This window comes from Somniosus microcephalus, chromosome 7 (assembly GCF_052327205.1).
Source record: "Somniosus microcephalus isolate GS21.2 chromosome 7, FLI_Smic_1.0, whole genome shotgun sequence".
Lineage (NCBI taxonomy): Eukaryota > Metazoa > Chordata > Chondrichthyes > Squaliformes > Somniosidae > Somniosus > Somniosus microcephalus.
This window is the reverse complement of record NC_140993.1, coordinates 147,876,134-147,890,723: the sequence shown is the minus strand read 5'-3', so window position 1 is coordinate 147,890,723 and position 14,590 is coordinate 147,876,134. Positions and strand designations below refer to the sequence as shown.

General features: G+C 41.8%; 2 protein-coding genes across 10 annotated transcripts in view; one reads left to right on the top strand and one right to left on the bottom strand.

Moving 5' to 3' along the window:
- mtfr1 (mitochondrial fission regulator 1) overlaps window positions 1–9,910 on the bottom strand; it is an 86,790-nt gene extending 76,880 nt beyond the window's left edge. Inside the window, exons 1-3 of one of the 6 annotated variants that reach the window (XM_085993052.1) lie at window positions 9,713–9,910; window positions 3,410–3,546; window positions 2,981–3,085 (exon numbers count right to left, since the gene is read on the bottom strand). In XM_085993052.1, coding sequence (XP_085849178.1) covers window positions 2,981–3,085; window positions 3,410–3,475 — 171 coding nt within the window. In that variant the 5' untranslated portion in view covers window positions 3,476–3,546; window positions 9,713–9,910. Of the gene's footprint in view, window positions 1–2,980; window positions 3,086–3,409; window positions 3,547–9,231; window positions 9,677–9,712 lie in introns of those variants that run through there. The other 5 variants (XM_085993054.1, XM_085993055.1, XM_085993050.1 and 2 more) reach the window with 5 other exon arrangements.
- A 46-nt stretch (window positions 9,911–9,956) lies between these two features.
- Window positions 9,957–14,590, top strand: part of armc1 (armadillo repeat containing 1) — a 36,044-nt gene continuing 31,410 nt past the window's right edge. The window contains exons 1-2 of one of the 4 annotated variants that reach the window (XM_085993057.1): window positions 9,957–10,208; window positions 11,261–11,473. In XM_085993057.1, coding sequence (XP_085849183.1) covers window positions 11,312–11,473 — 162 coding nt within the window. In that variant the 5' untranslated portion in view covers window positions 9,957–10,208; window positions 11,261–11,311. Of the gene's footprint in view, window positions 10,248–10,302; window positions 10,592–11,260; window positions 11,474–14,590 lie in introns of those variants that run through there. The other 3 variants (XM_085993056.1, XM_085993058.1, XM_085993059.1) reach the window with 3 other exon arrangements.

Below are 14,590 nucleotides of genomic sequence, written 5' to 3'. Positions count from 1 at the left end.
TGACACTCAGCATCTTTGACTGATAGAACTTGATAGCCTGTGCCCAGACCTCTGCTGATGCCACTTCAAAACTAACTAAATGTGAGGTACTTAAGCACAGCCAAGGGTGAGCCTCCTCCACCTTAGATTGTGTCTCCTTGGGCAGATGCTCCCCACAATCTCAGAGCTTCCCTTTACCAGCATATAGGACATGGGATTCCTTTTGAATGCCAAGTCCCCTATCAAATTTACATTCTAATCCGAAGACCTCAGTCACTGAGTCTCCACCATGCAACACCATCGAGTGATCTGTAACTGTTTGTGGTCAGGCTCTTAAAAATTCTTGTGTGCGTACTCACAATAATCCAAGAGCATTTTGTTTTCCTATCCAAATATTCAAGCTGAACCACATAAGGTATTGCAGGGATACAAACATTATGTTCCAAGTAACAGTAGATCAAAGACAATTCTTGCATGCAACTCCAAACAAAATCTTTAGTAAAGCTTTTATTTTTAAACAATCATAGGGCACTGACCTGCAGCAGGTACACTGCACAGTCCGATCGGAACGTGAACAGTGCTATCAGAAAGAGAGAGAATAAAGAGGGAAAAAAAGACTTGCAAGAACAGAAAATAGTCAGTCAGTCACAGTTGACATTCAGGTATTTCTGAAGACTTGTGCCAGGTTATTGATAACCATCTTACAATACAGTAAATATAGTGGCTCAGAAATGTCAAACAAAATAGTGTAAAAAAAATGGAAAAACTGAAAAAAGACATCAATGCTTAGCACCACCGTAAAGCGATTCCAGGTCTTGAAGTCCTGTTGTATGACTTGGTTTATTAAAAGTTAATTTCTACTATTTGATTCATAGTTAAGTCAAAATAATCACAATAATCAACTAATTGCAAGGCCACTAACTATTGTCTTTTCTTCAAACAGTAGGGATCTTATTTTCAAGGACTTTCTAGACAATTTATAGTAGAGATTATTCTGAATATTAAATCAATGGTCAACAGACAAATATTGGAAATATCGGCCTCCAAATGTTTTTAAAATTTCTTCACCCAAGCTACTCAGAAGTCAATGCTAGATTTTGGATCAAAACTGATTGCTTCATTTTGTAGTGCTCTCTCATTTAAGTTAATTAGAGCAGAAAAGCAAATTTAGCAGTTTTCAACAGCCTAACTGGAAAGATGCAGATTTCTGCTGTCAGAATGGCTGTTTGAAATCCAAGAGTGAAGACGTTTGAGATCTTTACCGAGTTCACCTAGGAGAACTGGTGTATTTTTTTGGCTGGCATATGTGGATGGGGTAGAAACTGCAACTTTCTAAAATTCAATAAAGAACACGAGAGTTGTGGATGTACAGCCAATGTGTCACACTGATTCCAAACAGAAGCTTATTATTACACATTTTAGCCATGAATGGCCCAGGCAAGCGACCTTTAAAAAAGATACTAAGTGAGAGAACAAGTTAAGCCATTCAAAAGATAAAAAGACAAAACTATTACAAACCTTGAATGAAGGAACATGTTTAAATTGTAGGCCTGAAATTTAAAGCAATTTCCCATTTCAAGGCTGTGCACAACTATTAAAAGGAAGACAATTTCTCCAACATCCACTTTTACCAATTTAGAATACTGCAAAACAAAAGTTCGTCTGACTGACCTTGTGATACCAAACCCAGAGCACAAACTCCAATTTATATTCACACTAATTGTTGTGCTAGCATTATCAAGCAGAAGATAATATACCTTTTCTTTTAAGACTACCAGTCTAAAAATCCCTTACTGTAATGGTGCTAGATATAGAACCAAACTATTTGTAATGAGATGACAAATACAGCTCCCTCTAGTGACATGCATAATTTACTGCACCAAAGAAGGAAAGGAAAGACTTGCATTTATGTAGCACCTTTGACGACCACCGAACGTCTCAAAGCGCTTTACAGCCAATGAAGTACTTTTCGAAGAGCAGTCACTGTTGTAATGTGGGAACCGCGGCAGCCAATTTGCACACAGCAAGCTCCCACAAACAGCAATGCCATAATGACCAGATAATCTGTTTTTGTTATGTTGGTTGAGGGAGAAATATTGGCCAGGACACCAGGGATAACTCCCCTCCTCTTCTTCAAAATAATGCCATGGGATCTTTTACGTCCGCCTGAGAGCGCCGATGGGGCCTCGGTTTAACGTCTCATCCGAAAGACGGCACCTCCGACAGTGCAGCACTCCCTCAGCACTGCACTGGAGTGTCAGCCTAGATTTCTGTGCTCAAGTCCCTGGACTGGGACTGGGACTGGAACCCACAACCTTCTGACTCAGAGGCGAGAATGCTACCAACTGAGCCACAGCTGATACAAGTGTAATAAGTAACCCCCTCACCACCCCCTCCCCCCGTAACGGAATGTATTTTTGTATAAGTCCAGAGGTCACATTAGAAAAAGATTAAAGGAATGATTGGATAATTTTTCCATTAAATTTCTCCTCGACAATTTTTTTTTTTTTTTTTAAACTGCTGTGCATAATAAAGACACCTGTTTGTCAGCACTGAAACACAATTACTTAAAACTAGTCAGTTGTACAGTATTACAAAAAAACAGCACATAATAATTTGAATACTTGAATGCATTAACTGAGGCCAAAGGGATGTTTCTACCACATTTTGAGTCCCTTAATTTCCCTCCGCGACCACTTGCTGACAAAGAGGACAGACCAGTCACCTCTCTCCTCGTCATCTGCCATTAATATTCTTGAGCTAGCCACAAGAACCAATAAAATAACTGAATTACCCAATCTGATTTTCCCTCCCAATTACATTGAGAATCATGGGTACAAACCAGCTACCATTGCATTCGACCATTATCACAATGCAACAATGTTTTTTAAAAAAACTTCCAAGTTTCTCATTTATCTTTACATTAGGGATCAGTTCTTTATTTACATCACCGATGCAACTAATATATATTCAAACAAAGATTGTTACTTGTTTGCCTTACCTGAAAGTGAACTCTAGGGCATGGTTTAAGAGGCAGGCTAGTGCCTATTCGCCGAATAATACTACGAGACGAGCCATACGGTTTGTTTGCCCAAAACAGTGGCAACTGGAAATAATTTTTAAAAATTAGAGAACAGAACTTGTGAAAAATTAATTTTCAGCTACAATTAAATGTTTGAATTACTGACAAATCAAATTGTAGAGATTCTCTGTATGATTTAAGACCATAAGATTACCAACAAGTGCAAGAGCAACAAATGCACTGACAGGCAGTATGGAACACATCAGATTCTCTAATGCCTGGTTCCTTAGTTTGTGTTCAGAGCTACTTATATAAAGTTTGTTTACTTATGGAATCCTGGAGACAAGTTTATACTTTGTTAATTTAAAATACGACAGTCATCAAGAACAAGAGAAGTATTTAACTTACTGAATCCATGTCTACGCCAGCATATTCCAACATCATCCTAATCATCTGAATGAGGAATAAAAACATTAGGGCTGCATCACAGCTTTGCAATCCACATTAATAGGAGGCTGGAAGCTTTACACAGTCCCATAGTTCAGCTGAAGGAAAAATATAATATACAGACATGGATATAATTTTCAAAAAATTTCCTGAGACACATTCTTCACTACGATTTTACTTTCAACCAATAATAAAACAGTTCAACTTAAAACAAATTAATTAAAGTTATTATACACTGTATAAACTGACAGCTGAGCAAAAAAATATCAATCTGAAGGTGTATTCACACTACAACTGTAGCATCAGTACAAATTGGTATGGCTTGGACCTCAACATTCAATTAACACTATACAAGCTGAAACTGCTTCAGTGGTGCTATACTTTATTTTTTAACAAGTAACTTGATTGTTAATTTGTGGAGTTATAGAATTGGCATCATGCTCTGTACATTAAAACAAAAATTAGATTAAAAAGTGAGGTTCAGTATGAAGCCATCTATAGAGGCATTCAACATTCACAAAACCTGTTCTGGAATATTCTACACTCAAGTCTGAATCTGCACACACTATAACATAAGAAATAGGAGTAGGATTAGGCCATTTAGCCCTTCGAGCCTGCTCTGCCATTCAATAGGATCATGGCTGATCTTCTACCTCAACTCCACTTTCCCGCCTAATCCTCATATCCCTCGAGTTCCTTAGTATCCAAAAATCTATCGATCTCAGTCTTGAATATACTCAACAACTGAACATCCACAGCCTTCTGGGATAGAAATTCCAAGGATTCACAACCCTGAGTGAAGAAATTTCTCATCTCAGTCCTAAATGGTTGACCCCTTATTCTGAGACTGTGGCCAGAGTTCTCAACTCCCCAGCCAGGGGAAACATCCTACCAGCATCTACCCTGTCAAGCCCCTTCAGAATTCACTAAGATGACTTTTCTTTATAAAATTTTAAAACTCAAATTTCTCAACATATGTTACCTGTTATATGCATTTTTACCTTGTTAACACTGTGGTGGTCAGAATTTACCAGTTCTAGCTTAGATGCACAATAAATTGTCATAATTAGGGCATTACAGTTGCTCTGAGAATTTGTAACAGAATATGTGCAGATCACCCAGAATGCAAAGAACTAAGCAATATCACACACATCATTGTGTATCTTGAGATGTGCAATCTAAAAAAGATAAAGTATAATATAATCAATTGCCTTAACCAGTCACAAACCATGGCATTTAGTTTATAAGAAATAGGAGCAGGAGTAGGCCAATCGGCCCCTCGAGCCTGCTCCGCCATTCAATAAGATCATGGCTGATCTGATCCGAACCGCCAATCTACTATCACAGAACCATCTCCTGAATCTAACAGAATTAGACACACGAAATAGGAGCAGGATCAGGCTACACGGCCCCTGGGCCCGCTCCGCTACCCACAGGGCCATGACCGATCCGAACCTAGACTCATGTCCAAATTCCTGCCCGCTCCCCATAACCCTTTACTTCTAGGAAACTGTCTATTTCTGTTTTAAATATTTGTAATGATGTAGCTTCTACAGCTTTTTGGGGCAGCATATTCCATGGACCTACCACCCTCCTGAGTGAAGTAGTTCCTCCTCATCTCAGTTTTGAAAGAGCAGCCCCTTATTCTAAGACTATGCCCCCTAGTTCTAGTTTCACCCATCATCGGGAACATCCTCCCCGCATCCACCCGATCCAACCCCTTCACAATCTTATATGTTTCAATAAGATCGCCTCTCATTCTTCTGAACTCCAATGAGTAGAGTCCCAATCTACTCAACCTCTCCTCATATGTCCATCCCCTCATCCCCGGGATTAACCGAGTGAATCTTCTTTGTACTGACTCGAGAGCAAGTATGTCTTTTCTTAAGTATGGGCACCAAAACTGTATGCAGTATTCCAGGTGCGGTCTCACCAATACCTTGTACAACTGAAGCAATACCTCCCTATTTTTATATTCTATCCCCCTAGCAATGAAAGCCAACATTCCATTGGCCTTCTTAATCACTTGCTGCACCTGCATACTAACCTTTTGAGTTTCGTGCACCAGGACCCCCAGATCCCTTTGTACTACAGTACTTTCCAGTTTCTTGCCATTAAGATAATAACTTGCTCTACGATTTTTCCTGCCAAAGTGCATAACCTCACACTTTCCAGTATTGTATTCCATCTGCCAAATCTCTGCCCACTTACTTAGCCTGTCTATGTCCCCTTGCAGGTTTTTTATGTCCTCCTCACTCACTACTTTCCCTCCCATCTTAGTATCATCTGCAAACTTTGATATGTTATACTCGGTCCCCTCCTCCAAATCGTTAATATAGATTGTAAAGAGTTGGGGACCCAGCACTGACCCCTGTGGAACACCACTAGTTACTGATTGCCAGTCCGAGAATGAACCATTTATCCCAACTCTCTGCCTTCTGTTAGATAGCCAATCCTCTATCCATGCCAGAATATTACCCCCAATCCCGTGATTTTTTATCTTAAGCAATAATCTTTTGTGTGGCACCTTGTCAAATGCCTTTTGGAAGTCTAAATACACTACGTCCACTAGTTCCCCTTTATCCACCCTATATGTTACTTCCTCAAAGAACTCCAGCAAATTTGTCAAACATGACTTCCCCTTCATAAAACCATGCTGACTTTGTCCTATTAAATTATGATTATCCAAATGTCCTGTTACTGTCTCCTTAATAATGGACTCCAATATTTTACCTACCACAGATGTTAGGCTAACCGGTCTATAGTTTCCAGCCTTCTGTCTACTGCCCTTTTTAAATAAGGGCGTTACATTAGCAGTTTTCCAGTCTGCCGGGACCTTTGCTGAGTCCAGGGAGTTTTGGAAAATTATTACCAATGCATCCACAATCCCTACCGCCACTTCCCTCAAGACCCTAGGATGTAAGCCATCAGGTTCTTTGGCTATAACCAATTTAGAAAGTTATGTTGCACATCTCTCTCCTCCTTTACATTGGAACCTTAATTCAGCTGTTTTAGTATGCATAACAACTATTAATCACCTCACAAAGTAATCAGTAACATAGAAAAATTATACAAAAAAATTAGATAAGGCTCAAGTGCAGTAAATGCAGTCTAATACAGGTGCTGTTAACAGAGGATTCTTAAATTTTGGAAACAGCAAGCCTGTCTGATGATGCAGTTCATGCCACAATTTTCCATTATGCAACTGCCCGATTTTAATTAGGCAAATATGAGGGAGGGGGGGGCGGGAAATCACTGAGCAACTCAACCCAATCAATGTGCCTCTAGGAGTTTCAGGTTTACATAGGTAATTTCCATTATAAATGTGAACATGACAAATGGAAGTAAAGTTTGGAGACAAGTGAACACAGATGTATGGTTTTTACCAATGTATAGATAGAACGTCAATTCACTCATTAAAAATCCTCAGACCAACGAAGAAATATGCACTGTTTAACACATTTAAGATACTTGCAGCACCTAAAGTTGCAGCATCCACAGTGCTATTCTACATTAACAGCTGCGTCGAGGTCGTCACAACCCATAAAAATATCAGGACATACCCTAACCAGAAACCCTGGATGAACGGAGAGGTCCGCTCACTGTTGAAAGCACGCGACGCAGCATTTAAATCTGGCGACACGGCGGCTTACAGTGCAGCTAGGACCAACCTAAAAAAGGGCATCAGGACTGCCAAAAGGAAACAGACACTGCGGATAGAGGATCATTTCCACAACAACTCGGACCCCCGGCGCATGTGGCAAGGCATCCAGTCCATCACTGACTACAAGGGCAAAAACACCAGCCCCCCCGGGTTAGCGATGCCTCCCTTCCGGAGGAGCTTAACAACTTCTACGCTCGCTTCGACAGGGACAACAGGGAGCCGGCTACCAAAGCCTTGCCACCCCCGGAAGACCAGGTGCTCACTCTGTCGACCTCCAACATAAGGGGTGTTCTACACGGAGTGAACACATGAAAGGCTGCTGGACCGGATAGCATCCCTGGACGGGTACTCAAGGAATGTGCTGATCAGCTGGCTGATATCTTCACCACCATCTTCAATCTGTCATTGGCCCAGGCAGTAGTCCCTACATGCTTCAAGACCGCTACCATTATTCCTGTGCCAAAACAAACAGCTGTGACGTGCCTGAACGACTATCGACCTGTCGCACTCACACCCATCATAATGAAGTGTTTCGAGAGACTGGTCCTGGCTCACATCAAAGTCAGTGTTCCCGCCTCTCTTGACCAACACCAGTTTGCCTATCGTGCAAACAGATCAACGGAGGATGCAATCACAACTGCTCTACACTCGGCACTGAATCACTTAGATGGTAAGGAGACCTACATCAGAATGCTGTTCATAGTGTTGAATGCTGAGCTGTAGTCTATCGTCCCCAACAAGCTGGCCACCAAACTCCAAACTCTTGGCCTGAACAATTCCCTCTGCAACTGGACCCTGGGCTTCCTAACAAACAGACCCCAGTCTGTCAAATTAGGTAACCACACCTCCCCCCCTGACCCTGAACACAGGGGCCCCACAAGGATGTGTGCTGAGCCCCTTCCTCTACTCCCTCTTCACCCACAACTGTGTGGCTGTTCATGGTTCCAACACCATCATCAAGTTTGTGGATGATACCACGGTAGTAGGCCAGATCACCAACAACGATGAGTCAGCCTACAGGGAGGAGGTCCAGCATCTCGTGAAGTGGTGTGCCGATAACAACCTGGCCCTTAACATCAAGAAAACCAAAGAAATCATTGTGGACTTCAGGAAGTCTAAAGGCAGAAGTCACACCCCCATCCACATCAATGGGGCTGTGGTGGAAAGGGTGGACAGCTTTAAGTTCCTCAGAGTCCACATCACGGAAGACCTCTCCTGGTCCCTCAATACCTCCTCTCTGGTGAAGAAGGCCCAGCAGCGCCTATATTTCCTAAGGAGGCTGAAGGGATGTAACCTATCACCCCTGATCCTCTCTAACTTTTACCGCTGCACAATAGAGAGCATCCTGACAAACTGTATCACAGTATGGTATGGCAGCTGTAGCTACTATGACTGGAAAGCCCTGCAGCGGGTAGTCAAAACTGCCCAACGCATTACCGGCACCCGGCTACCGACCATAGAGCACATATACCAGAAACGCTGTTTACGGAGGTCACGGTCCATCATCAAAGACCCTACCCACCCCAGCCACAGTCTGTTCGCCCTCCTGCCATCTGGGAGACGCTACAGATGCATTCGCACCCGTACGACCAGATTTAGGAAGCGCTTCTTTCCCAGGGCTGTCATCCTACTGAACTCCACAAATAAACTCTAAAGCCTGCACATCTGCCAATGCACTTTATTATGGTTATGTTTATGTTAATGTATTACAAGCCAAATGTATGTTGAATGTTTAAATGTCTTAATCTAAATGTACACTCTCGGGAGCTGCAAGCCTATATTTCGTTGTACTGCACTTGTGCACTAACAATGACAATAAAAGTTGATTTGATTTGATTTGATTTGATTGTCCATCTTACTAAATACGACCATCATGCTCATTTCATCAAATGTTGGATTAGTAAATACCTAGATGTCAATTTGTGCCGACATCGACGCTTACAGTAACGTTTGTTGAATACAATCGGGAATCAAATTTCAATTTTAGAAAAGCCACTTTTTCCAATACATAACTAAACATTTTGACAACCTTGCAGACACGGGATACCCTGCACTTCCAAATAATGTGACCGATCAATTCCTATGATATATTAACTAGTAATTGGCAGATTATACTCACCATATGTATAGATCGGCCCAGCTGCAAAAAGAAAATTACATAGCGTACAGAAATAACAGTGTTTCGCCCTTTCCCATCACCAAATGTGCAAAAGGAATAACTTTGTAAGATTGAATGAATCATCGGGTCAGAGAAATAGCTGGAGCGCCGGCCTGCAGACAGTGTCAGGAGCAACAGCAGCCAAGACGAAGCCTGGACCTGCCGCCAACCATATGAATAATAGTTTTTACTGTATAATTAGAGAGGGAGGCAGAGCACTGCCCCGCATCCCGAGCCGAGAGGGGGGGAACCGGGACAGGGCCGCTGGCAACTAAACAGCCACCGACCAGGGCGGGCGGGCGAACGGGCTCTCCCTCGTTATTAGCAGGACTCTCTATAAAAGGGTTCATTATAACCCCCCCGCCGTTCTTTTTGTTCCGAGTCAGGACAGCCGGCACCGTCAGTAGTGGCCATGGCCGCCGGTCCAGTCTCAGTTTCTCACCTGGGAGTTGGAGCGCTCGAACACCTCGCAAACCGGCACCGAGCGGCCCGCTACAGCAGCTTCCGGCGTATGCCCGGCAAACCCACCAATCAAACACGGCTCTAACCGCCCACGGCACACTCAGATACCTCTCAACACAGACTGGATATATGCAATACCATTAAAACACACTTTATAGTCAATTTTTCAAAATTAATACAGTTTAAGTTAATATAATTCCCTTTATTTAAAACAAATCTGGTGAGCCAGATAATTATACGCAATAACATGATGTGCGATAGGCTATTCTCTCAGGAATGCTTGAGAGGAAATGGACCAATGGCATAACTGGGATTGAGGGAGTGGAGTGTGCAGGGCCGGGTCGGGCCGCTGGGCAAGCTCGGTGAACGCGAGTGGAGCGCATCGGTATCGTTAGTGTTTGATTGAGTCACTGAACAGGTTAAAGCGGATGGGATTTGTTGGCGGCTGTGAATGATCAGAGGAGCAGTAAACGCAGGTTATAATTGAGGAGTAAAACAAGCGTCGGGTGTTAAAGGTATGACGAGGCCGTGACTGTTGGAGGTTAACTGGGATGAACGGGGAGTTCTGCAATAAAGCGGCCTGCGGGCGGAGGGCTGCGTCCCGAATATTGAGACATCCTCAGGCTTAACTCGGGCCCTTCACCCCACGCATTGTATTCGTGTTTACATCTGGTTTAAACTCAGTTTATTCCAGACAACTAGCTAATAAATATGTGTCTTTCAATTTGTTATTTCTGAAAGTTAGAAGAAAACAAGACACTCAACATGTCCAGTGAAAATGCACGAGAAATGTTTGGAGAGTTTCATGTCTCTTCATTAGGTCTTGATTAAATGGTGTTTTTCACTATAGTAATAATAGGTATGTTTGACAGGAAAAAAAAAATTCGTCACTCTGAATTTATTGTAGTTGCAATGTGTTGAGTTTTGTGGTGTGTAATCTTTAAAGTTTTTTATTATTTCTGGAGAATATGATCAGGGCCATTGGTTTATGGTGAATGAATTAATAAATCAAATTCTTTATTACATGGGATTCCCAGATCTTTGCTGCAGTTCTAGCCATTTTTCCATGAAGACCACAAACCCCAGTGGCCTTGGATATGATCATAGAATCACCCAACAACAACTTGAATTTATATAGCACCTTTTAACATAGTGAAAACGTCACAAGGTGTTTCACAGGAGCGATTATCAAACAAAATTTGACACCAAGCCACACAGAGATATTGGGACAGGTGACCAAAAGCTTGGTGAAGGAGGTTAAGTTGTTGCGTCGCCCTAGGTTCAGTACTTTGCACAGTAAGTGCAAAATTGCACTTGTATCTGATACTGCAAATGACATTTACTTAAAAATGTACAGTAACATGCAAAACTCTGCCTCATTATCAACCAGAATGTTGCCTACATTAATGGCTTAAATATGAATTTAATTGGTTATTGAAGGGATTTAAATAAATGATCTGTCAAATTTGACCAAATATTAATATTGAACCTGTTAATGGTCTAATTCATGCTTATTTTATTTTTACAGTGCATTATTGAGAAAATTGCTTAAACATATGGCATAGTGGATGGTGGCACAATGAGTGGGGAGCCTGATGCACTAGCAGTAGTAAACCAGCTGCAAGATTTAGCATCTGACCCCTTAAACAGGCGAGCGATTGTCCAGGATCAGGGATGTCTGCCTGGGTTGATCCTGTTTCTAGATCACTCAAATCCTCAAGTTGTTTATTCTGCACTATTGGTAAGTGGCAACTATCTGATCAATGTACTTCAATTTTCAAAATTAATCACTGGTACAAGTTAAGCACCTACCTCAAGTTCTTGTATATATTTATTACCTTTACAGCTGTTTACATCTGATTCACAACCTTTAATGTTAATTTAGAGCTTTATTAGCAAAAGGGAGAAAATTCAAACAGGCTTTTTGTTGAATATTGTCACTTTGATGCATCGCTCTGAAATGAGTCAAAAGTTTATAACTGGGTTATCTATTAATAGTCTCAGTAGAAAAACACCTCCCTCTTTTGTAATTACTGCAAAAATTAACAATACTAACAAAATTACAGGATTCCTAGAAAAGCCTTTGCTATTTAAATATGTACCAGTTTGAAGTTACAATGAGCTAATCTCAATTTTCATTAATATTGAATCTATAAAGACAGGCTGTACACATTTTCCTCATTGCAGCAAATACAATTTTATATACAGCTCTTTACAGTCTTCAGATTCCACAAACTAGACCACAACATACCAATTTGAAGGCTCATAAAATCATAGAATGTTACAGCACATATATGAGCCATTTGAACACAAGAACATACGAATTTGGAGCAGGAGTAGGCCATACGACACTTCGAGCCTGCTCTGCCATTCACTAAGATCATGGCTGATCTTCGACTTCAACTCCACTTTCCCACCCGATTTCCATATCCCTTGATTCCCCTAGACTCCCAAAATATCTCTATCTCAGCCTTGAATACACTCAACGACTCAGCATCCACAACCCTTTGGGGTAGAGAATTCCAAAGATTCATAACCCTCTGAGTGAATAAATTCCTCATCTCAGTCTTAAATGGCTGACCCCTTATCCTGAGACTATACCCCCTAGTTCTAGACTCTCCAGCCAGGGAATCAACCTCTCAACATTGACCCTGTCAATCCCCCTCAGTATCTTATATGTTTCAATGAGATCACCTCTCATCCTTCTAAATACCAGAGTATAGGCCCAATCTACTCAAATCTCTCCTCATAGGACAACCCTCTCATCCTGTGGATCAATCCAGTGAACCTTCATTGCACCACCTCTAAGGCAAGTATGTCCTTCCTCAGATAAGGAGACCAAAACTGTGCATAGTACTCCAGATGTGGTCTCACCAAAGCCCTGTATAATTGTAGCAAGACTTCCTTACTCTTGTATTCCATCCCACTTGCAATAAAGGCCAAAATGCAATATGCCTTCCTAATTGCTTGCCATACCTGCATGCTAACTTTCTGTGTTTCCTGTACGAGGACAGCTAAATCTCTCTGAACACCAACATTTAATAGTTTCTCACCATTTAAAAATTATTCTGTTTTTCTATTCTTCCTACCAAAGTGAATAACCTCACCTTTCCCTACATTATACTCCATCTTCCCACTCGCTTAACCTGAATATATCCCTTTGCAGGCTCTTTGTGTCCTCCTCACAGCTTACTTTCCCACCTAGCTTTGTATCGTCAGTAAACTTGGATTCATTACACTCGGTTCCTTCATCTAAGTCATTAATATAGATTGTGAATAGCTGAGGCCCAAGCACTGATCCTTGCGGCACCCCACTAGGTACAGCCTGCCAACTGGAAAATGACCTATTTATCCTTACTCTCTGTTTTCTGTCCATTAACCAATCTTCTATCCATGCTAATATATTACCCCCAACCCCATGAGCCCTTATCTTGCGTGGCAACCTTTTATGTGGCACCTTATTGAATGCCTTTTGGAAATCCAAATATACTGCATCCATTGATTCCCCTTTATCTACCCTGTTAGTTACATCCTCAAAAAAACTCTAATAAATTTGTTAAACACAATTTCCCTTTCATAAAACCACTTTGACTCTGCGTAATCATCTTATGATTTTCTAAGTGCCCTGTTACCAGTTCCTTGATAATGATCTCCAGCATTTTCCCGGTGACTGATATCAGGCTAACTGTCCTGTAGTTCCCCGTTTTCTCTCCCTCCTTTCTTGAATAGCGGGGTTACATTTGCTACCTTCCAATCTGCTGGGACCGTTCTAGAATCTAGGGAATTTTGGAAGATCACAACCAATGCATCCACTATCTCTGCAGCCACCTCTTTTAGAACCCTAGGATGTAGGCCATCAGGTCCAGGTGATTTGTCGGTTTTTAGTCCGTTAGTTTCTCTCTTACTTTTTCTCTACTGATCTTAATTACTTTAAGTTCCTCACTCTCTGTAGCCCCTTGGTTCCTCAATATTTTTGGTGCTCTTTGTGTCTTCTACTGTGAAGACAGATACAAAATATTTGTTTACTGTGTCTGCCATTTCCTTATTCCCCATTATAATTTCACCTGTCTCAGCCTCTAAGGAACCAACGCTTACTTTTGGCCTATCAATTCAGCACCTAGTCTAATCCCATCCCGTTGCTCACTCCCCATATCCTTTATAATAAAGGAGAAGTGACAGTAGCTACACTCAACATCAAAACAGCATTTGACCGAGTGGCACCAAGGAGCCTTAGCCAAACGGAGGCCAGTGAGAGTCAAAGTAAAAACCCTCTCGTGGCTAGAGTCCTTACTGGCACAAAGGAAGATAGCTGTGGTTGTCAGAGGCTGATCATTGCAGTTCCAGGATTTCATTAAGAATTCTATAGGGCATTGATGTCAGTCCAGCCACCTTCAGCTGCTTCATCAATGATCTTCCCTCTGATAAAGTCAGGAGTGGGACTGTTTACTGATGATTCCACAGTGTTCAGCGCCACTCCTCCAATAATAAGCACCTTAAGCCAGACTTGGATAACATCCAGGTTTGGGCTGACAAGTGGCAGATGACATTGACACCACATGAGTGCCTGGTAATGCACATCTTGAATAAGGGAAAGTCCAACCTTCAATGGCAGCCCCATTGCCGGGTCCCCCACCATCAGTAACTTGGGACTCATCATTGACTGGTCATATCAATACTGTAGCTACAGGAGCAGATCAAAGGCTGGGTGTCTCACTTGGCCCTTCAAAGCCTTGCCACCATCTATAAATTCAGGAGTGTGTTGGAATGCTCATCACTTGCCTGGATGGGTTTAGCCATAACAACCCTTGAGAAACATGACACCATTCAGGCTAGAGCAGTTTGTTTGATTGGCATTCCT